This window comes from Contarinia nasturtii, unplaced genomic scaffold (genome assembly GCF_009176525.2).
Source record: "Contarinia nasturtii isolate CC-2019 unplaced genomic scaffold, AAFC_CNas_1.1 Cnas_scaffold_861, whole genome shotgun sequence".
Lineage (NCBI taxonomy): Eukaryota > Metazoa > Arthropoda > Insecta > Diptera > Cecidomyiidae > Contarinia > Contarinia nasturtii.
Genome location: NW_022198208.1, coordinates 2,170 through 27,009, shown reverse-complemented (window position 1 = coordinate 27,009; position 24,840 = coordinate 2,170). Strand labels below are relative to the sequence as shown.

The following is a 24,840-nucleotide window of genomic DNA, read 5'->3' as shown; positions in this document are numbered from 1 at the left end:
CCTTTTGAAAGGTGCTCGCACCATTTCTGCGCCTTTTAATGAAATGACGAGAAAAAGAATAAACAACACATCGCATGACTCGTATATAAACAGCGTGTACGAAAAACAGCATAGTAGGTCATTCGATTTTTTGTATGCTAAAATGCTAAGACCATACTTCTTCTTCGTTTGGATCTCCATTGTCGGCGAAGATCCGCACAAAGAGGAACAAAAAATACCAAAAATCTAATGATTCTGCGCCTACTATGCTGTTTTTCGTACACGCTGTTTATATACGAGTCATACGATGTGTTGTTTATTATTTTTCTCGTCATTGCATTAAAAGGCGCAGAAACGGTGCGTGCGCCTTTCAAAAGGCACCAATTGTTCGAACGGGTACTAGGTTCAATATCACATTGTTCGTCCCCTAATCAAATACAATGATGTATACGTCTGGTGTCACTTTTGTTGTATGATTTTTTCCAATAAAACATTGAAATACAAAGTCCGATGTGTTTATAAATCTGGCTGATAGTAGTTTTGTTATTATTTTTTTCTAACTTTTGAAAAAAGTGCACAATTCAACAATTTGATGATAAAATTGTTTTGATTGTGATAAGGTCTAAATGTTAACAGATTTGAGTTTAAAATAGAATCTCTTTGTAATGAATTTCAAGGAGGTTTTTTTTTGTCTTGCTTTGCACAGATACCTCGATTGAATGTAGAATGAATTGGTGTTATCAAGTCAATTGAGCAGATTGTTTAGGATAAAACTGGTCACTAGATTTAAATATTTATATTTTGCTGACCCTCGTGGGAAATAAAATTGAAATAATCTATGATATCAATCGGACCCGTTCAAAATAAGTGTAAATGGTACTTATCATCATCACAATGGTTTAAACTTGGCCGGATTTTTCGTATTGTCAACACAGCCATTACAACAACAAATGCTCTAATTTTAAAACCAAGTTGGCTTTCCATAATTCAAACCGCTCTCATCAGGGAAAAGTCATAATTTGTCATTTTGACAAGTGAAAGAGACGAAGTGAAAAAAAAGTGCAATTTTTTCGAATGTGAAATTCGGTCCGGTTTAACAAAGTGTAAATGAATTCAATTGAAATGAATTCTCTGTCTGAAATGATTATCTGTCTGAACTGACTTATTCTCACCTTAACCAGTGCTGTATCGTATTGTTACCGCAATGTTTGTCATCGAATTAGTCAAAACAATTTATTTTTCGCCTTGATCTCTTTAAATTCCGAAATTGTATATAAAATTGATGCGCCATTTCATCTCCGACAGACTGACTCCGAGAGAATTGCACACTTTTCGATGTCAACGACATTGATTGTTCTTTTGTTCGATGAACCGTGTGAATTGATTTTTTTCTTTAATTTCAACATTTAATTACATTTAACAATGACTGGTCATATTTCACACGTACGTAGAGATATAGAATCGAGTTTGACGTGATGGCTATTATCACCAAAAGAACCGCGCACAATACATTATTCAATCAAAAACGCAAAAAGGCGCGCACAAATAGTTATGCAAATTGAATTAAATGAAAGCAACAAAAACACACCGACACAGAGAGTGTATAAAAGTCCGGGTGAAATGGTGATAGCAAGTCAGTTCGAAAAAGATTCGTGTTGCTGTCGCTTGAAGTGTGTTACTCTGAGTTGAATAAAAATTCAAAGTCAAAAATTAAGAGAAAAGATGATGTTCAATATTAAAACGTTATTTTTGGTGATTGCATTGATTGTGATTGTTGCTGAAGCAAGACCAAAAGGCGGACCGCAACAAGAAGTGCTTATTGACGAACTACCATCACAGGAATACGATGACGACGATGTACCAATTGATGCCGATTCATTTCCACTCGCACCCGACGTACATGAAACCATCGGAACCCACAGAGACTATCACATTCGGAAATGAATTCGATCTACATCGTTTTTGAATAACACCAAATTTTAAATCTATGAAGTTCGATGGAAATGTGCACATTTTCAGTGGATTTTCTTAACATTAAATCAATAAAAAAGAAAGATTTTTTTACTTGTCAACTCGGACGTGTTGTTATTTTAACATTTAAATTCAATTTCAGTCTGGTTAATCACATTTCCTCTTGGGACAGTGTTAAAAATGATTGTCAATTAATTGCAGCCGTTGATGTGAAGTGGAGTTGAGCGTGTGCGTCAATGTTTCTAGCTTTCTTTGAAAGTTCGTCAAAAACCAATTCAAAACGAAATTAAATCAACCGAGGAAAGTTCCGCTCTCTCTCTCTCACACTCCATTTCTCTCTCTGTGTTCTCCGTCCCGTCATAAATTGATTATCTCATTTAAAAAGTCGACTGTTTTCGGTAGTTTTTCTTTCGCTCATTAAAAACACCCCTGCCTTTTTGTTCAATTTTCCATCAACCTCAACAACAAAAAAAAAATCAATTAGAAGTGGCCCAACGGAAGAGCACTGAGTGTGAGTCTGTTTTATGACACAGCACAGGGAACATGACTTATAAAACTCGTACAATTTGTCATAAAAAGCGACAGTGTGCTGTCGACAGACGATACGTGTTCAGTGTTTGGAGATTTTGCACGATTTTATGGAGTTAAGGCATCCATTTCAGATACATAATCATAGAACTTCATCGTTCTTATTAAACATAAATATGTGCTGACACACAAAAAAAAAGAACAGCACAATGTACCACCATACATTTTGAATAGGAAGCTCGCTCTGCGTCGGTCGGTTGGACGTGTATGGTATCAATGTGATGTGCACGTAAATATTGTTTAACATCCTAATTGTGTTATCAATGCTTTTTGTATTATTTCAAGCTTCCGATGTGTATCTCGGTATAGACTGTGCCTGTGTTAGCCCATGTGTGCATTAATTTCATTTTCTAGAGAAAAGGCGGAGCGCAATTGTCAGAAGCATCTGATTGAAAACATTGCACACATATACACACACTGGATAATTGTTAATCCTGATTAGAGTATAACAAGGCATAGAATGAAAGGAGAGAGCGAAAAAACAGGTCGATAGAATACTGAATGAGAAAAGACGAAAAAAATTTGAAAAAATATTATTATATATGTGCCAACGAATGCATGTGAAATATATGAAAGTCGGGCTTTTAGTCGAGAGATAAATATGTTTTATTTTCTTGAAATAAAAAAAGTTTTTGGTGTTCTCTGGGCCTTTCTAACGATCAACAGCCGTATTTTCTCTTTCAATCTCTCACCATCCTTCACGTTCTCTCCTTCTCTCTCTCTCTCACACACACACACTAACTCATCCTTTCTCTCAATCTCTTTCTTTCGTTCTCGCTATATCTCGCGTTCTCTTTTGTCTGGCTCTTGTTTCTACTTTCTATAGCCTTTTGTATTTCCACCTCTTACACTTCCTCTTTTCGTCTCCCCTTGCTCTCTCTTCTCTCTCTCTCTCTCTCTCTCTCTCTCTCTCTCTCTCTCTCTCTGTTTCTGCTTCAATTTTCATCAAATTTTTCCTCCATTTCTGCGAGCCATTTGCGCATCTCCGAATTTTTCTTTCATTTTCTCTGTAATAATCCACGTGAGATGCACATTGAAAGGTGGTTCTGCTATATATTTTCTGAAAAAAAAATTAATTACATTTTCTCATCAATATTGATGACTTGAAGGTGACATCCATGCTTCTTTGATCGGCTTCTTCACTTTTTCGCTGTGTTAGAACACAACAATGCCGTTTCGCATTTAATTGACTTTGTAGTCGACTGAAATACATGTGCCGGTCAACCAACCAAACTGAATGCTTTTCTTTTGCACGATTTCTTTTTGTTGGCTTTGATGTCTACCACCGAGAAGAAAGACCAACAATTATTATCATTGTTACTGGGTTGAATAGAGAGCAAAATACCAATATCATGCACCTTTTTCACTTTATCATCGCCGCTTTTTCCACGTGCTCCATTTTCTATTTATCCATCAATCGAATACAAATTGTGCACCGAGTTTTTTTTAACCAAATATGTGTACCAAAAATTTCGATCCATACAAAATGCTTTTGTAAACATCACCAACAACGATGCCAATTTAGGTTTGATTTGAACGATTTCCCTCGGCAACGTAATTGAACTGTCCAACAACGATGATTCAACAACAAGGTAAATGGTTTATTGAAATGGTTTTGCGTGAAATCAATTGAGACGGAGCAATACAATGCAAACAATTGTGGTGTGCGGACGGAAAAACAAAATTATAATGGAGAAAAATGGAAATTACCGTGAAACCTTGATGGGGAGAATAACACTCTTATCTTAATTGCACTTCATTTTGAGTGAGATGCTCTACGCATATATTGAATAAACGCAATAAAAATAATAAATACATGGAAATTTGATATTTTTTTTCATTTTAAATGAATACTTGAACTTTAAAGAAGTAATTCGTTCGAAATGGTTCAATTCGTTTCAGTCTCTCTCTTTGCCTCCAACTGTCACGCCTTGGTATCTCCCTTATCTCATTTTGTTTTCGTCTCTCTCCCGGCTCGTTTTCTCCACATGCGCTTCATTGAAGTTGCATCAGCGTTTTTTTTTTCTTTTGCGAAAGACAGACGAAAAAAATCGATCATGGAAACATTTACGCGCAAATATTTTCATGCCTCTTTATCAGCATTATTTGGATGCTTTGCTCTTTTAAAACGATTCTTTTTGTGTAGATTTTCGTCGGTTATGCGATTTTTACATCAAGTGTATCTAACCGCGTTTTGTGGCTTTCGTATTTATGAGCTCTAATTCCATTGAAGAGGAAAGAATGTTTAGCGTATTGCGTTTTACTGGTCTTTCTATTTAAGCCAAACTCAATGGAATTCATCAGCTGAAAAATTCGTTTGAATGAGCTAAATAACATAAAATCTCTGTCTATTTCCATTTTTGCCAAATTCATTTGCTAAAAATGCAAAAAATGAACACAATTTTTCGTTGCGCACGAATTTGACTTTATTTTTGTTCTTTTAATAGCATCACGAGCTTGAAGCATCGAAATTAGCGGTTTCGGTCTGTTTATGACATTGTAGATAAAATATGCCATTTTGCCTCAATTTCCATCACAATTTGGGTAAATCTCCAAGTTTGTAATCAATATTGAATTTGATTTGATAAATGTTGACGGGCTAAAAAAAGAGAGCTTCTTGTCGCATATAAAATGTGAATCCGATTTCTGTAACGAAATTAAGGCGAACTACATTTTGAGCGTGTATCTGTCGGGTTGAAAATCCGTGTGTTGATGACGAGAAAAAAAACCATTGCGACTAAAATCCACACCGTAAACTTAAACATCAAAAAACATCGTTCGTTTGCCACAGACCGCATTCACCGCAGGAATCATTCCCACACTAAGAGCGCAGTGTGCGGTAAAAGCGTTCAATTTATGATCTCAGGTAATATACAACACTTCTTATTGTGCACAAATCTAGCGCGCGAAAGCTCGAGCTCCACCGAACCACACCAAACGAGACATGAAAACGGCTGATGGAATCATTCGTCGTTTTGCAAATGCAATTTCATAAAATATCCAATTTGCTTGTGAAACGAGAATCTCAGAATCTTTTCACCAAAAAACAACAACGCAGCGAAATTGACATTGATGACAATGAATGCCGATGTCAAAAGAGAATATTCGGAAAGAAAATGAAAGGCGCACTCTGCTGAATCCTCTGCTGAGGCACGTGGTTTGATTTAAAAATGATGTAACGAGGCCGTCAAAACATCAAATTTCAAATATATGCGAGCGAAAAAAGCCACCATCGATTCCTCATATGACATCCCCATTTTAATGTATATTGCTCGGTGTTGTTTGAACGAAATTCGATATTTGCTTTTTCTTTATTTCAATTTTCCACCAACGAAACCCATTTGGACATTACAAAGCAACGAACCGAATGAGAAAGAAATCAATAAAATTGATTGGGGATCTTTTTCTTCCGCTCACTTTCTCTCATGCTCTTTTCGTCTATGTCCCTTCATCCATCAGAATGGTCACTCGAATTCAACCATCTTCTTAAGAAAACAACAACTTTCAAAATAAATAACGGTCTCGGAAACATGCGACAGCCAAAGGGCGTTTCGATAAGAAGCTTTGTTTTTATTTTGAGCTTGAAGAGAAAATGCAATTTACACGGAAATTTGTTGATGTTTTCATTTGGATTTTATCTACAAACAAACTCAACCAAAACATGTATATTCGCATCGATGGTCTTGAAAAGAAATTTCGTCACTCATATGCTTATGCTTGCTGAAAACTTCTTCCGTACCCTCGTTAAATCGATATACGGCAGGTTTTTCCACAAGAACGTTAACATATGGCCAGAGCATCTTGATTTGCTGCTGCTCAGCATATAGCTGAGAGCTGAGAAATGCTGAACTCGTGCGGCTAACGCATACGAAACGGATGGCACGCACACATGCATTCTCCCCGTTTAAACGGTTATAAACAGTTGATTGGATGTTCAATTCAAAACTCAAAACTTAGTAACCAGTTGAGTTTGAAATTGTGTTGCGACCGACATATGAGAAGCTGCGAGAAAAACATCACATCGCATCCCTCGTTATTTTGCTTACGTAAGTGAAAGCAAGAGATGAGATTCGACGTGCTGTTTTTGCTCTCAGTCTTTCATATATTCTGAAAGTGTACGTCTAACGCATACGAAACGGATGCACGATACATATTCCCCTTTCACTTCGTATGTTCGCTGGTATAGTGTGTTACCGTTGTACTGGCAATAGCGTCAACGGCAGCACATACGAAGCGAAAGGGGAATATGTATCGTGCATCCGTTTCATATGCGTTAGCCGCACGAGCTCAGCATTTCTCAGCTCTCAGTAATATGCTGAACAGCAGCAAATCAGGATACTCTGCATATGGCATATTTCACAATGAACATTCGGCACAATTTCAAACAGCAAACTCAAGCACTTGGCAGAGTTCATCAATCATATGATTCTTCTTAGATATACACTGTGCTTAAAGCACACAACAACACGTTTACCGTTCATAAAACTTACTAGTACACAATAAAAACGGAATTTGTTTCGACAAATTCATTGTTTTTATACATCTACGCAAAGTGTATGAACTCTTTAGATTAACATCAATTAAAAGGAGATTCTTTTTTGTAGGGCTCTTGTGACACAAATTACGTCAATGAAAAGTTATCGGATTGCGTAACAAGATGATAATTAATTTCATTTTTATGTAGTACTCAGTGGTGTGTGCCGAAAAAGCAAAATAATGAATATTGAATGAGAACAAAAGCGATAACAAGCACTCCCACGGAGAATGGAGGAAGAAATTTTGAGGAAAACAATGAAAATCACCAAAATCGTGTTGGGATTAATTTCCATTTTCAATAGCGAAGGAAAGTCATTTGCAGACCCAACATTTTCTGAAATTCACCACGGTGCTTCCAGAAACGTTGGATATTTTTAGATATTGAGCATTTTCCTGAGAAATTCTTGAATGTTTTTTGGGAAATTCATTCAAAATACACATTTTTGTACTGGATGGTTTGAGCGAGCGGAAGAGAAAGAGAAAGAGCGTGAGTTAAGTATTAACTTTAGCACACTGATTCTATTTGCCGTTTTGAATGAACCGGAAAATTAAATATTATTCACAAGCTCTATGTGAGGAAAAAAGCGTGGGACGAGAGATGCAGTTGTGTGTATTTCCAAGTAAATTGGGTTGTAATGAGACTCCCGTCGTATTGAAAATTTTTAATATTGAAAATATTTGCATATGTAATTTTATATAAGTAAATATGGGTGCCAAACTAGAGAATGGGGTATGAAAAAGTTCCCGTACGGGGTGAGATTTCCAGGGGGTGGGGTCTAAAATCTGATAAAAACGCTAGCAAATCAAAAGAATTTTCAAAAGCCAGTGGGGTAGACCCCGAGAAGGTCACACTACTGTTATTTCCACCACCCAAGTTTAACAACTAACGAATATTTATTATCATGGATAACACAGAATTGAATGAATATGTGCACAAAAAGATAAAAAGCGATTTTCATTTTACTTAACGAAAAGTTTCTTTGAAGAAAAAAACTGCTGTTTTTCCTTTCACCTCCGGCAAGAACTTTCCAACTACATAGGAATTATCATTTTATCAGAGTTGAACAGACGGTGGTTCGACAACAGATGTAGGAATATACATCTTCTTCTCCATACACGAAAAAGTTCACATATACATGGTAGAAGTTCACTCGCGTGTAATTTATAATATCGCACAGCTCGTTATCTGTCTTTTGCCAAAAAAAAAACTGTTCAATATACCATTCCGACGAAATGTTCGACTCATTAAACTTTGCAGCCGTCGTTGGAATGATGTCTTCGTTCATACGAATGGATTTTGTCGACTCGACGGAAAAATAATGTCGTACAATTTCACTCTCATACTCCCACTGCGGATGTGAAATATGATATCAAGATGAGCGTGCGACTCTTTGTCGAACAATCTTCGTTGACACAGAGTCTTAGTCGGTATGTGGAAATGTTCAAAATCAACGGTTTACTTTGACAAATCCGGACGCCACGAAACACAAATTGAAATTTAAATTAACATTTTTGCTCTTTTGAGAGCACCTCTTTTTTTACGGAAAACGCGGTGCGGTTGTTTCTATCCGCTTCAGGGATAATTTGCGATGATAACAGCACCTCGATGGTGCTCCATGTGAAACAATAAAAATAATCGACATTGAAGAATGAAATGCTTTGTGTGAAAGAAAAGGATAAAAGTTGACAAAAGATACTTAAAATATCACATTTTTTGCATTAAAAACGTACATTTTGGGACTGAAATATTTCTCGATGCGAATTTTTTGCTTTTGAACTTTATGGCTTTGATGTCAAAGAGTCTTAGCGAAACGATTCAACTCGAATCAAATGAATTTGTTCAGTTGAATTGTTTCTTCAATTCGGGTTCACTTCGGGGGTTTTTCAGCTTTCGACATCCAAAAATATTGAAGATGATTGTGCACGTTTTGAATGAGAAAAGTTTCTGGGTGAAAAAACGGAGTTTTTTTGAATATTTTTTTGGAAGGAATTGACGGTTGAAATTATTTTTTTTACTTTTCCACTGAAAAACGGCTTGAATTATTAGTTAATGTAATTCGCAACAAAGAAGTTTAACGCCATACGTGTTTGAAGATCTCCAAAGTTGACATGAACTGATTTTACATTTAAAATGGTGTTCCTATAGATTATCTACTAGGCCTCTACAAAGCAAGGCCCCGAAAATAAAATAACCGAACATTGATTTTATTGAATTGGGAATAAAACATGAGACCGACCGAACCGTATCATGAAAAATGGTTGCATTATGTCCAACAAAACATAACACTTAAAAAATCACTCGCATTTTATTCAACAGTTTTGTTGATTTTTCCTAAAGAGAACCCTTATAGTAAAGCCACCCAAAAACCATATATCTATTCTGGTCCAAATATTTTCTTGGAAAATGTGATTTTGGCCAAGAAAGAAAAGAACGAAGTACGCATATCAAAATAAAATACAACACTGTCGCATGCATTAGAGACAAACTTCGGACGTCTTTAAGTATCCATGTTAAAAAAAATCTTTGTTTGGGTTTGTATGACAAAAAAAAGCGAAAAAAGGGGCCGAGAAATTGAATGACGTCAAAGCGTCCTTATATCCTTGAGGATGGATTTATTTCATATTTCTTTATTGTCTACCGAAACATTTTTCTCGAAAAAATCGTACTTCCGAGAATTTTACGATTTTTTTAGTGTTCCGTTCAAAACGTATGATTTCTTCAAATCCCAATTTTCAACGCCGTTTTCCTTTTCGAATGAACTTCAAGTCCGTATTTTTCCATCGATTGATGATGAATGTGAGTGATTTAAGTGTATTACGTGACCTTTCTGCACTGTTTTCACATTGACTCAGTTCATACATTTCGATTTCAGAATCAAATGGTATTTAACCACTCTGTCGACGAACCATGCATTGAACTCTGAACACGTGTTTTCCCTTCGTTGAATTATAAATAATGGTAATTTATTTTGACACACATCGCCAAGACTTAAAAAAATGCATATATATAAAATATCGAACGAAGGTCTGTTTCATTTTTGTATGTCGTCGTGTTTCATTTTTCTTCATCGCAGTTTTTTTTCTGGTTTGATTCAAAATAGGCGGCCAACTTTTTATGCCACATATCACATTTTCGTCTTCATAAATATTCATTAAGTTGGAATAGTAGAGATTGCCGAAATGGGAGACGTGTTTGGTTGTAATAGCTTTAAGATGTACCCACTTAGCAACTGTCGATGTATGTGTTTATAAGCTTTTGAAAAATGTGATATGATGACAGCATACCCTTCCAACGTAAAGGGTGTTGTGTTGAAATTTTGACACAACTTTACGGAAAGAGGAAAACAAAACCATGGAGCGTGTGGCATCGATTTTTTTTTCGACGTGTAACCTGACAACAGTTGAAGAGCACAACACACTCTCATTTCGCTTTACATGTATAAAGGTCGGTATGCCAAAAATCGAAACACGAACGAATGGTGAAAATCGATCTGTTTTTATTGTTATCAAAATCAACAGATGTTTTCCATTTTCGACCTAAGTGTCAGCGTTCGGGTGTTTGACCGATTAGAGTTTAACGATAAAATCAACGATTTAATGGCAACTAAGCCAGAGTCAATCGGAGTAAAGCATAAAAAAACGTTTTTTTGGAAGGAGTTTTTTTCAATTCATTATTCGAAAAATCGATTGGACATAGTACCAAGGAAATCCAGTTGAATTCGTGGTTCGTTTACAACTCGGCGTAATACGTTCAAAAAAAAGTGCTTAACGTCAAATACCAAAACATGTTCGGTATTCATTTTAAATTTTAATGGGCCGTAAAAGAATGCCAGCTTTCAAAATGAAAATACACAAATACACATGGGCGCGAGAGACAAAAAGTCTGAATTTTCAGCACGCGCCTGAATTTTTAATGTTGTATGAAATCAATTGAAATAGAGCGAGAGAGTGGGAGATAGAGAGAGTGAGAAAGAGAGATAGAGAGGGAGATAAAGAGGACAGAGGGGACAGTGGAGAGAGAAAAGTGCGCGCATGAAGTAATCAATAAAATGTGTATAAAAGTGAAGACAATGAGCGATTTGCATTTCATTGATATTATGGCACACTCTGGGCTTCATGATAATGGTGTTTGTTTTTTGATGCTGATCCAAATTTAGGATAATTTGTATTTTTTTTCGCCTGCTGTAAAGATTCGTTACAGTACTCCATTGAGAGAGAAAAAAAATCGTGTCCGTATTGTAAAAGTTTCATCTTCCGAATTCATGAAACTTGAAACCAACCCAAAATTACTGAATTTCGTACACCATGCTCATTTTTACACCCCCCCGAATGAACACGTCGGTTTTATAATGAGAAACAGAGAAAAAAGCGATTTTGCATGTTTTGGCACAGTTCCCAATGATTGCTTGTTTGCGGTTGTTCCAGTCCATTTAAAAAGCGAAGTAATGCTTTGCACGACGCCATCAAAAATGGCAATTTTAATGTTTTAATAGACGAACATGGTTCGTTTCCATTTCTCCACCTCCAATATTTCTCTAGAGGAATGTGTGTGTATCATTTGTCGAATGATGTATGTGAAACCCCGAAGGAATGAACGAAAGATATTTGTGTGAAAATATGTGTGTCAGGACAATGAAATAACTCACAATCGAATGTTGTGCATATGATTCCGATCTCCACCATTTGAGTGTGTTTGATTCGAATGCCATGTAATTACCACACATTGAATCGGCACGTTCTATAGTGTGGTGTCTCTGTGCGTGTCAGTCAAATAATTTATTACACATTTGTTATGGCCCAATAAATCCGGCGATGGTGTCTTCATTTCGTTCACCAAAAATATGAATGGCCTCTCTCCAGTCTCCGTACAATTAGAAAAAAAATTGATACGAAAAGCATGCCAAACAAGTTCAATCAATAAATTCGCTATCATTTATGAAATGAGTATGTGCGAAATGCGAATTTATCGTGTGAGCATACACAGAGAGAGAGCGAAATGTTTTATTTATATATTGTATTTGTTTACATGATTACAAATGTTTCGAGTATTTGTTCGACTGATTGACCGATTTGTTGGAAAAGCTGTTGAAGCTATAACAAATATGCGCTGACACGCATTTTTACCTTTTTGTTTACACTTTTCAGATATATTTATATACTGACCGTTTTCGGAACGGTTCATGGAAATACTTCACAGTGACGTATTGATTCACAATTTGTTGGAAAAAATAATAAAAGAACACGCAAAAAAGCTTTCCTGCTTTCGATCGAAGATAAAAAAAATATGAAAATAACACATTTTTTTCCATGGAATTATATAGTAAAAATCGATTTGGATGTAGTCAAATGACGCAGTTTAATTCGTTAATTATTTTCCAGTTTTAACGATGTTTTCGTGTTCAATTAGAGCGAAATTAAAGCATTTCGTCAACATTTTCGGCAAGGATTATACAGATGACCTATTTTCGAAAGTTATTTCACTCTCTGTATCTCGCTCTCGCACGCTCTCTCCTGCCTGCTTCTTTACATAAACGTCAGTGTCGTTCACACAAAGTTCGGTGAACAAAAGTGCAAATGTTAAGAAACGAAGCGAAAAACAAATCATTAAGAAGAACATACCCGCATGCTTTTTGGTAATGCAATAAACGACTAGCACATATGTCAAACCACTGTTCAACGGAGTTGGCATAGGCATGAGCAAGTGGCAGCAATGGAAAGAGGGAAAAACACTTCAATGGTTGTAAATCAGCTAAAGCGAGCACATAAATTGTTTGCCAAAAATGCGGCCGGGGTTAAATATACGGAAAGAGAGACAGAGATAGAGAGAGAAAGGAAGAGATAGAGAGAGGGAGAGGGAGATATGGAAAAGGGAGAGTGGAAGGGAGACAGAGGGAGGGGGAAAGGGAAGGAATAGAAAGAAAAACATGTAGACTGAAATTTGGGAACCTAAAGAGAGAGATTTAGAATTGAATTTATGGCATCACCAACGATCTTAAATAAGTCCATCAAAGTGAATATATTTGCACGTAAAGCATTTGTGTGAAAATGGAGTTTGTCACTCAGGTGTCTGATGGTGAGAAATTGAAACCGAGTCCAAATCTATTGAGAAATATTATTATTATTATTTTACAATAGAAACAACAGAATGATATACTCTTTTGAATAACCAACTTCAAAATATATACATTAGCATTGTGCGTGAAATGTCAGGAGCGGAACAGTTTGTGTACAGCAATCGAATCGAACACGCAATATAACAGCAACCACCTTAGCAACAAACCGAATAATGTGATTCATTGTTACCGTTATCGTTATGATTCAAAATACAAATCCATTTAATGCACATAATCTGGTTTTGTTAGCTGCTTGTCAACGACTGAGTGTGCCCGCAACAACACACCAACATCGAACAGATTGTCTCATCGCAATACTCGCTTTCTCCAGTTCAATTTAGTTTATCCAATCGCATTGTCAATCCGGAGAACGTCAACAAAGGAAGCAAACAAATTGATACGCTTATCCGTAGTTACGGTTAACAAATGTTTGGTTGTGCTCCAAGTTATTTTCGTTCATTTATAGCACAACGAAAAACGAAATCAAAACATTTTTTTTATTTCGTTTCCGTTTTACAATAAAAGAAAATGAGAAAAATAAGCGAAGGAACGTTCGTACGTCTTCTTTATTCAGTCATTGAAACATTGTTTGCTCTTTTAAGGAATTTTAGCGTGTTCGCGTTTTTTCGCACTCGTGCACTCTGTTTTACTCTTTTTGCCTTTTCGCTTCTATATTCTCTATTTCTCTCTCCCTTCCCTCTCTTCCTCTCTTCCATTGACTCTTTCTCGCTATCTCCCAATCTCTTTTTCTCTCGTTGTGCGCGTATGTGTCGGTTCTTCTCATTCTCTCGCCATGCCTCGCTCCCCACTTTTCTCTCTTTTTTATGTTTCTTCTATTTGATTGATGCGTTGCCAAACAAACAAAAATACGCTGTCATTTGCAGAGTCAATTTTATATATCTATCTTTTCTTCATTCGTACTCTGCGGTCCATTTATATTTCGATCCATATGCGGCATGATTTTTTTTGTGAGTAAAACATATTTTATTCTTTTTATGGAATATCAAACTTTCTCGCAAAAATAATATTATTATTTTTTTTTTGCTCGATCGAACGTTTCGATATGTAAATAACATCCGAAATTGGTACCCAAACAAAGACGGCGTTCATAATAAACAACAGATGGAAGCAGAACAAAAAAAAAAACAAAGAGTGTGAAGAAAAACATACCTGAATCGATGGTTGCCATTGGCGATCAGCTGTTTTAACAGAGGCAAATGTGTGTTTTATTTGGTCAAAGCTGTGCTCATGGATTCGGTGCGGTTTTCGATTGTGCGTGTTCGTTTTTCCTTGAGCCCGTACCCCGTAAAACGCGTACTCGTTTGCTTACTTTAGTGTTATCTTCTCTTTATGTATTTACACGAAAAAATTGTCACTGTCGCCGGTCGTGTTTTAACAATGTAAATTTCAATATAATTCGATTTAAATATGCTACAATTACACTTAATAACTCTCAACCGACACCGTATCTAGTCTTTTTATATCAAGTTTACGCGTTTTTTTTGCTTCTTCTTTTACTTTGTTTCGCGCGTTAAAACATATTTATCTTCCCTATCGCAAATGCGCGTCAATTCAATGCTGTGACCGTTGTTGCCGTTCGGTGTTTTCTATACGTGTAACAAAGTAATTTCAAATGAGTAAAGATTCCGTTCCATTGATCAATATCAATGTGCCGTGTATTTGTTTCGATTTTGATGCGATGAACGTGTTGGCTGGCATTTCGAACGTGATTTTTATATGTGCGGGGGCTTTGTCTATGATTTTCAGGTCGGTGTGCAGTGCATCAAAACAAAACCGCACATTTTTTATTACAACATACGTTCTTTCTCTCTCTCTTTCTTGCTCTCTCTCGGTCTCTCTCGCTCTCTACTTTTGAGAATTGCAATCTGAAGAGGCAGAGAGGCACAGAGAGAGAGAGAGAGAGAGAGAGAGGAACAAAAAGGGAGATAAAGTGAAGAGGAAGAGACGAAAAATAAAAAAAGAACGAGGTGTAAAGAGGTAAAGCAAGAGGCAGTGTAAGCAACGCTCGTGTCATTTTGCATTGATATATGCAGCGACTTGATATTGATATACAATAAACGAGCGTTTGCAATGCCGCCGCCGGTTTTATTCCATCTAAAAATGTGACAACAACACCACATATGCATGCCTGAGCTCTCAAACCCGCATCAAACGATACACTATGCAGCAATAGAGCGTGTTGTGTGTCGGCTAGTCGATTATATGCGATTCAATATAGCGAAAGCAAAAAACCCGTTTTTCAAGCTTGTTTCTTTTATTTAAAATCGTCTTCTCATCGCGCTTTGGCTTAGAGTATGAAAACCAGCTGTGAAATTTTTATCTACATTTTTTTCCATTTGGTTTTTTGTTGTTTTTGCTCTACGTTCTTCTCACTTAATCGGCATTATTTTTATTTTGTCATCGCACACAATTTACAACGTTCCGGGGGCTATGTTTTCAAGCACGATTGTAAAGATTCTACATTGCATTACGTCATGGAATTGTCAGCTCGTTCTTCTCTCTGTCTCTCTCTGTGTATGTCGGAATATTTTCACTCAATAAATGAAAGATTTTTTTTTGCAAAACGAAGAGGATTCATGTATCGTTTTGGGTTGACCAATGAAACCGATACCCAAACCAACAAGAAGAAACTCTTTTCGCCATAAGAAGATTAGATTTTAAGCAAATTTTCGGATGAGTTTCTTTGTATTTGCCTTTCGAAAACCTTCGATTTGTGCATTGTATTCAGCTGTTTCGTTCGCATTTAATTTTAAAATATATGCGATAAACATCGCTGTTTGAAAACAGTGAATGTATGCAAAGGTCTAGGCCAAATGCCAAAATTTGCGTTACGACCTTAGACAATTTTTCGGTATATGCTTCGTTTGAAATCTGTTGCTAAGGTTTTCACATAGACCACATAGTGTTTTTTTTTCGGGCTCATAGCTGATTAATTAGTTTCGGTCTTGAATTAAATGAAACAATAGATTTTCAACACGCAATGACAATATTCGAATGAATCAGCTGTGGAGTGTTATGAGAAGCATTACACTCAATCAATTTTGAATATTATATTCGAGACAATGGGGAATTGTGGATGTGTGTGTGGGTAACAACTATTCTCCACTCGAGCTCTATCGATTTTATCATCATTTTACAGATTACACACATCATCACAATGATTATAGTCACTTCAATTAAATGCAATCAACAAACAACGCCATTTGCACACACAAACATAATATAATAATCATTTTTTCGTGGCATTGCTGATGAGAAGGGGGGCATATAGGGAATTTAGAGATGAGCACTTTGCCTGAATTGAACGCATGTCATTCAAAATAATCGATCGACGTTTCATCATGCATGTATTACGCATAATAATATGTCATTTTCAACGAAAATGACCGAAACATGCACAGTTGTTTTTTTTCTCTTTTCGATTTATTTGCATGAGGATTTTGTAATTGAAATTGATTTATAAATTGACAAAGACAGTTTTTGATGCTGAACATTTCAATGATGGATACGAACATTTATCGAATTTGAATAGCGAACATATTGAAGCGCGTGTATTTTTGGAACGAAATTGTTTTTATCATCAAAAGTGGTTGATGAAGATTAGAAAACAACAAATATAGGAATGGAAAAATGTTCAGATAAGCGACTGAAGAGGCATTTTTGACGAACATGCAGGAATTTTCATTGAAAATTCTTGATTCAATTTGGATGACGAAAAATCCGGAAAAATCAAGTACTCTCGAAAAAAAAATGCGGAACATTTTAACGAAAAAATTGAGTTTTTACGCTGAAACTCGAGGAAATGAGGTTTTGAACGGGATTTTTTGCATGGGGTCTTCAAGTAACACGGGTCTTTCTTTTAATGAACTTTTAATGAAAGAAGTAACGTGGGACCTTTAAATGGAAGAGGTAGCATGGGGTTCCATACAAAAAATTCAAAAAATACCAAAAAACATTCCAAATTTGAGCTGAATTTCTCAAATTTAAACAAAAAACTCGTGTCCACTCACAGAAAAACCAGAATTTTATTCAAAAAACTCCGAGCATTTCGACGAAGCAAATAATTGTCACAGATTTGTCAAGTTGCGACATAAATACCATCATTTCCAGTATAAAATCCATCGCAAAATATGGATTTTTCTCGTAATCAAAACCTACATCAAAATCAACTGCCTTGTTCATAAAAACCACTCCAAATTCATCCGCAGAGCATCTGCAGTAAAATGTCATTGCCAAGCACGTTCAAAACCTGCCCCAACACCAGAAAATCACGAACTAAAAACAAAACATTTCAAAATTCCTCAAAGCCAATATTATCACATCATCTGTCACTCACAAAAATCGACTAGAAACCAAAAAGTTCACCCATTTAATTGGTATTTAAAATAATAAAAATCCAAAAATACACTCTTGTCTCTGTTTACGAAATGTTGTGTGTGCGTGTATGTTACGCGCGATATACGATAAATTTCTAACTGAATCACGAACACGAATGAATGTGGATGGTGCTTCGATTAGATCGCACACTCGACTAACCGATTCCGATGATGCTTTTCTATAGCTATGCTATAAACAGTTTTGCCGCTTACCAATTGGAAAAACGTACAAAGCATATTTCAAATGTGAGCTGAAGAGAGCAACGCAGAAATAGAGAGCGAGCGCGCGAGCACAGGCCAATATCCATTGATGTTGTTAGTGAGTGAAGGAGAAAAATATAACACACTCAATGTACTCACAACGCTTTCAACGCGGTCTTCGTATGTTTGTAAACAAAAATTGAACTAGCGTAATGTGTACTACAAAGAGTTGAATAGTAGCGGCGGAGCGAGCACATTGCCGCAAGCATGACACACAGCATTTGCTTGTACTCATTCGCACATGGTCGATTTGACATATTACGTCGGTTTATGGATTCATATCGAACCGCGACACTCTATTTGACACTAGAGAGAAAGTTTTCGAGGTTTTGGGAAAAAATAACGTAGTTTTTTGAATTTCGTGGTGTCACTGGGATATCACAGAAAAATAAATTGTTTTCGAAGTGAGAATGGAACGATTGGATGCGTTTGGTTTCATAATGCTTTATAATAAAAACAGAAAGATAATAACAGAGAAAGTGACGAAATAATATAAATTACTTGAAACTGTAAACAAAAATATTTATTTTGATATATACATATTTGAAGCGTCAACTCTTGAGTCAACCAAAAAAAGCTTCGAAACGACCGAAAATAGGGTGACACGTTTTGATTGATAAGAGCGTTTTTTTTGTTTCACCATCTGTATTTTCAATTTAATGTGGGAAATGACGTCAGTAACGAAAATAGGTATTTTCCAGAGCACGACATCGCCACTCAGTTACTGTCGTTTGGTGTATGTACTACTACAAAGTCGGAAACGACTCCTGATAAGGAGACAAAGCTTCTAAACGACTCTTTGATGAACCTTGGAGGAATTCTCTTCAAATCGATTAAAATTCGATATTGACCGTCACTCGGAAAATTGAATGGCTCTAAGGTGGAAAAAATGCTACACAAAGTTAAACACATTTTTTTTTTTGATGTTATTGAGTTCTTTATTCCACGGCAGCCAATTTTCATAATTTGTGTATTCACAAAGAACTATTTTGTTGTCTGGTTATCACAAGAATTTACAAAAGAACGGTCGGTGCATAAGCGGCGTATGGAGAAGCGGCAGCTACATACGGTGTTGAATAGGCAGCAACATAGGGATATGATACAAATGGAGATGTGCTACCTATTATACAACAATTAAAAAATTAATTGATTCAAAATTTTGCTATAAAAATATTTGTATCGATTTGTTATATTTTCGTCTAAACTCACGTGCGACATATTGACTGCTTGTGGCCAATGGAGCCAATGGGGCGGCGGCTACAACTGGAGCACTGTATGCAATCAAATCTGGCTTTGGCTTGGCACAAACGCAGGCAATGGCCAAAAATACGAAGAAGAACTTTTAAAAGAACAGAAAATTAATATTATTTTATTAAATAAAATTATTTGTTTTATTTTATATTTAGTAATTTTTTATTTAATAAATTTTAAAAAATATTGTAAGCACTTCAGAGATGTAACAAGCACTTACGAATTTATACATTTTTAATTTGTTTGGCTTATTGAAATGATAAACAAAAACTGATACATTTCTCAAATCAATTTTGGCTTTTATAGTGATTTTGATAACCACTCGCCATAGGTAGCTGCAAACTAAAATATTCGAAGCTGGTACGTGCCATGTAGAAAACATAAAAAATCGTGATTGATTTTTTAAGTAAAACATTGGAAGAGCCATTGGTGCAGTAGTACAAATTGGCTAATGTACGTGAATAGCATAAATTTGTCAATAATTGTTGGGTCCCTTCTAAAAAGTGACTGCTTCGATTTCGGGTGATTGGCTCAATTATCGACCAAATTAAATAATTTGAAAAATTATTATTTAACGAATTCGAATTGAAATTCAGAATAAATTGAAATTCGATTTCAAAAAAAAATATCTGAAATTGAAATAATTAAAGTATTAGTATTTTTGGTCGATTTACATTAAAAAATCAGGCAATTTTATTACACCAGGGTTGACATTGGATTGGCATAGATCGAAAATTGATTTAGATTACATCAATTTAATAGTAAATTGTGGGTCAAAAATCAGCATAAATTGGATTAAAAATACATTTGCCAAAAAAATCGGCGCGTGTGTGGTAAAATTACGAATTGGTGCAATTTTTACTTTTTTCAATAAAAACCTTCGTTTTAATTTAGAGTAAATAAAATTTGGGCAATTGATTTGTTGCTGTCCGTAATTCAGTTTTGTTACTTACCATTTGTTCACCAACAAAATCTTTGTATCCGAAACGCATAGATTCAAAATTGCTTTGAATTCTGAAATAAAATTGTTTATAAATCGATCTGGACCCGATAACCAGTTCGGTGTTTTGACGCCCAAAGCATACTTATAATTCTGACGATTAAAAGATTACAAAAGAAACGTTTTTTACAAGAATGAATATATCCAAAAAGTGAAAAAAATGTCCAATTAATTTTTCGATTTATTTTCATTTCAATACATGATTATCGTCCAGCACGGACTTGTTTAAATTAGCTAATAAAATATTTAAACTAAAATAGTCTCTTATTATCAATAAATCTCTATTGATTCACAAATTGGATTTTCTCTCTCTCGAGTTTGTTGTCACTCAATGTATTATTGGTGTGTTCATCACAAGTCATCATCTCCATCGTTATCGTGTTCATTATTATTTGCTTTTTCGTTGGTTTTTGAGCAATTGGCCGCCCGCAGCAATCTGTTCAATCATTTGCCAATGATTTTATTGTACTGATTGTGTTTAATTAAATATTCTTTCGATTGGTGTTCGACGGCTCCGTTTGCAATTTGAAATTCGCACAATGTTTGCAATGGTCGAATCAATTCTTCGCGAAACCGGTCATCATTTTCAAGAATAGATAGAGCTTCGGCTGCCGTTTCCAATGTGCTTAAACAACCTTCCATCGGTTGCGTTCGAATGACATACGTACTGATGCGTGTCATGACCAATCGAACTTGTCGCATTTTTTGAAGTAACGGAGATGTGGCGTAGATACCTTTGGCCTGCGGCCATGTGCCATCCAATAATATCAAATTGAATGGGCCATCGGAGGCATCCAATTCTTCCATTGGAATTGAATTTTTACTTGGGTACAGTAACAGTGTGTTTTTGGCCGTCATTATCGAATCTAAGCTGACATCGCCTTCGACGTGCCGCTGTTGTGGGAACCGTTTACCTCTGTTATGAAGAAAAGACGAGAATTTAGTGGAATAAAAGAAATAAAAAGATTTAAAACCTCCGAAAAATTGAACGGAAAGAAGAGGCGATGGCAAAATCAATAAATTTACCTAAAAACTAAGCACTTCCCCGATTCCAGACCCAGTGATAGCATCGGAGCCGTGCGTAGGCACCGTTTTTGTTCCGCTGGGTGTTGAAGTATCACAATACGAGAACGACTGCATAGCGGTGGCGATGGTACCGAAGAACACCAACACACAACCTCTGGACGACTGCCGAATAAACAAAATGTTCATATATTTTCAAAATTGACATTCAAATTATTACTTACCGACAGTATTCACATATTTTCCGTTTATCCGGTGGATCGGCAGCAATTCCAATAAAGTCGTTCCAAACATTTCCTTCATCGTCGTCAGCTGTCGAATTTTCTTTTGTTTTGCACATATTTTCAATTGTTTCCATGGTGGTTAACAAAATTTTCACGCAATTTTAAATAATAAAGTGAATTTTTACTAAATTTTAAGATAAAACTAAAGAAAATAAAGTAAAAACACACGTTTCTGGTACACAATGTAATAAACACAATGAAATGACAGCTGAAGTGTCAAATTCAATTGACACAGACTTTCGTTTTCTCTCTTTCATTCCAAATTCATGTGGGTTTGCGTCTTGGTTTGTACTTGATGTACGTGAGGAAGATATGAGTAGAAAGCAGCACAGATTCCAATGAGAATTGGATGTAGATAGTCTTAAGTACACGCAAAGTAAATTGGAGGGAGAGGTTAAGTATAAATTGTCTTTGCTACGAACTTCGCATTATGAAGAGTTTTACTCAGCTTTGGAGGAGAAAAAAGTATTTTTTATTTATTTATTCAAGTTCGACATAGGGAAAATAATGAAAATACAAGTGATTGTTCATGCAAAAAGTGCAATCCATTTTATAATTTGATTTAACAATATTTGAAAGAGTGGAATGGACCAATCCATTTCAGTGTTGAACTGGAATTCGTTAAATTTGTATTAATTCAAATTGATTTTAATCAAGTTTTAATTACCATGAAAGCGCAGGTTCGATGTTCGAAAAAAAAAGGCTAACGGACATGGGAAGTGGATGTTGTGAGACAGGTGTGATAATTCAATGGTTGTTTTTAGTGTGAATGTTGTCCAAATGTGTTTTTAGATTACCTTTTTGCGTAAAACGCATCATACAAATCTCGCATCGGAACGGTTTTTCACCGTTATGCTTTCGCATATGCATTTTCAATCGAGTTTTACCCGCAGTGACAAATTTCTTGCAAATATGGCATTCATATCGACGATATTTGCACACATTTTCATGGACTTCGTGGTCGGTCTTCTGGGTAAATCCACTGAAGCAGCCACGGCAATGGAATGGAACTTGTTGGATGTGAGTCACTTTATGCTGTTTCATGCAAATTGACTGGATAAAATCTTTGTGGCAAATATCACATCGATACGGCTTCTCGCCGGTGTGAGTACGCTTGTGTTTCTTGAGGTTTCCCGCGTAATTGCTGGAATATTCACAAAATTCGCACTGGAATCGCTTCTTCATCTTCGATTGATTTGATGGAATCGATGTTTTGTTTCGCAATGATTTTGAAGTTGAGCCCGATTCGGCCTGTTTTCTTTGACCACCACCGGATCTTCCTGTCATGTTGTTTCTATTTGAATCATTTACGCTGTTTGATCTATTGTTCAAAGGGATGGAAGATGTACGTTCGTTGAACAAGCTAATGTCGCGACGTCCATTGAAGGCAGTTGACGGAATTTCATCGTCTTCTTCTATTTCTTCTGCTTTCATTACCTTGTCAATTTCCTTCTCGATGCAACCTTGTTTATTCCTTGAGACATCTCTCCGCCAGTTAATATCTTTCGGGTTCATGTATGGCATGTCATCGGTGTAGTTTCGATAATATTCAGTTTCAAAATCATCGCTTAATTCAGATGGCGTGTCATGACCATCGCTGTGAATGCCAAACACCATTTCTGATGATTCCATTTTAACCAGATTTTCTGTCTGATCTTCTTCATCGCTTGAGTCAATGATTTCGACTGAGTCATCAGTTCTTAACATTTGGGAATACGGACCAAATTGGACATTGCCCTTCCACATGGAATTTATTTTGAATTGATCATAAGTTTCTTTGATGCTGCAAATAATTGACAAGAATGAATATAAATATATGATAATTAAATTGGATTGTCGTCCTATTTACTAACCGGTTGTTTGAAGCCTGCAGAAAATATTGCTTAAATTCATCATTGAGCGATAAGCCACTGTACTTGAATGCCATTTCGATTTTTCCCAAAGAAATCGTTGTCTGACGTTCAAATTCCAAAAGCATTTTCTGCATCTCGTGTCTCCAATCCATGGTTGTTGCATTCATCTACGTTAGAAAAAGGAATAGATGACAGTACAAGATATTGATTCGAATGGGTGAAATATTTCAATTGTTAATTATTGAGAGCGTTCCTTGTAATGAATTTGTGCTAATTGCCGTCGAAAATCGAATGGATTTAGTCAAATATATTTAATGGTAGTCTTATATTTTAATGGTAGCGCCGTATTTTTGTATTTCTTTCACTTTGTGGTGGTATTAGCAATCACACATGGTCCATACAGATACGGCGATACAAATTCTCTGTATAAAATTTTGAAATTAAAAGTTTATGCTATTCGTATACTCTTACCTATTATTTCTTCCAATAAATCAGCTACAAATAAGAAATTTAATCTGGATAGTGGTACTCGTTCTCAAGTAAATCGTAAATAGTTAAATCAAGAAGTATTTTCTGGTTTTATTGCGATTTTAATTGTTTTTTGACGATTTTTTATCGTGAGGTAAGGAAATTCAGTGAAAAACGCGTATATGAGATAACGTGTAATGAGAATGACAATAGTTGGAGAGATGGCATGATCTGTCAAAATAGTTTTTCTCCAAACTCTTTTGCGACGAATTCAATTCTTTGTTGCGATTTTTGAATATGTTTTGGTGTAATCGAACGTTACATTCGAATTGAGAAAATGATTGACAATTTGTAATTGAAATCCAACTTACGTATATTTCTGTTCAAAATAAAATAATCTCCCAATACTTAAAACTGATGGAGCTCTGTTCGGTGTCATGAACAAATTAAAAATCCAATTTTTCTGGATTCCAAATTTTTATTTATATTCAGTTAATATAATTTTAAAAGAAGGTCTTAGCATTGTTATTGCGACAATCGTTAAAAAGATAACGAATATGTCGATGAATGTAATGACATTGAATGATTGAATTCATGGATCGATTCTAGTGTGTATGTTATTCAAATGTGTTTTCAGACTATGTTTGCGTGTAAAACGCATCATACAAATCTCGCATCGATACGGTTTTTCACCATTGTGCTTTCGCATATGCCTTTTCAAATTAGCTATACTCAAAGTTACACACTTCTTGCAGATATGACATTCATATCGATGCATTTTGCACATTTTTTCGTGGTCATCTTTATCGGCGTTCTGCAAAAATCCATTGAAACAACTTCGGCAATGGAACGGAAATTCATTTATGTGAGATGCTTTGTGATTCTTCAGGTTCTGCATACTTGTGAAGTCTTTGGGGCAAATATCACATCGATATGGCTTCTCGCCGGTGTGAACACGCGCGTGATTCTTGAGGTCCCACTTGCGATTGCTGGAATATTCACAAAATTCGCACTGGAATCGCTTCTTCATCCCAATTTGGTTTGATGAAGTACAGGTTTTACTTCGCAATGATTTTGAAGTCGACCCCGATTCAACATGTTTTCTTTCCCGTCGAC

The 24,840-nt window shown here is 35.8% G+C and overlaps 3 protein-coding genes across 5 annotated transcripts in view; all 3 read right to left on the bottom strand.

Moving 5' to 3' along the window:
- Positions 1 to 17,725, bottom strand: part of LOC116342276 (calcium/calmodulin-dependent protein kinase kinase 1) — a 101,153-nt gene extending 83,428 nt beyond the window's left edge. The window contains exons 1-2 of one of the 3 annotated variants that reach the window (XM_031769786.1): positions 17,545 to 17,725; positions 14,358 to 14,794 (exon numbers count right to left, since the gene is read on the bottom strand). In XM_031769786.1, the coding sequence (XP_031625646.1) occupies positions 14,358 to 14,376 (19 nt within the window). In that variant the 5' untranslated portion in view covers positions 14,377 to 14,794; positions 17,545 to 17,725. The remainder of the gene's footprint in view (positions 1 to 14,357; positions 14,795 to 17,544) is intronic. The other 2 variants (XM_031769789.1, XM_031769788.1) reach the window with 2 other exon arrangements.
- A 2,532-nt stretch (positions 17,726 to 20,257) lies between these two features.
- LOC116342271 (DTW domain-containing protein 2) lies at positions 20,258 to 21,588 on the bottom strand. Its single transcript, XM_031769778.1, has 3 exons — positions 21,344 to 21,588; positions 21,123 to 21,284; positions 20,258 to 21,012 (listed from the first exon to the last, which is right to left on the bottom strand). The coding sequence occupies exons 1-3, from the start codon at positions 21,475 to 21,477 to the stop codon at positions 20,541 to 20,543; spliced, it is 768 nt and encodes a 255-aa protein (XP_031625638.1). The 5' UTR covers positions 21,478 to 21,588; the 3' UTR covers positions 20,258 to 20,540.
- Positions 21,589 to 22,123: 535 nt separating this feature from the next.
- On the bottom strand, positions 22,124 to 23,331 carry LOC116342275 (zinc finger protein 652-like). Its single transcript, XM_031769784.1, has 2 exons — positions 23,257 to 23,331; positions 22,124 to 23,186 (listed from the first exon to the last, which is right to left on the bottom strand). The coding sequence occupies exons 1-2, from the start codon at positions 23,328 to 23,330 to the stop codon at positions 22,151 to 22,153; spliced, it is 1,110 nt and encodes a 369-aa protein (XP_031625644.1). The 5' UTR covers position 23,331; the 3' UTR covers positions 22,124 to 22,150.
- Between the last annotated feature and the right edge of the window lie 1,509 nt (positions 23,332 to 24,840).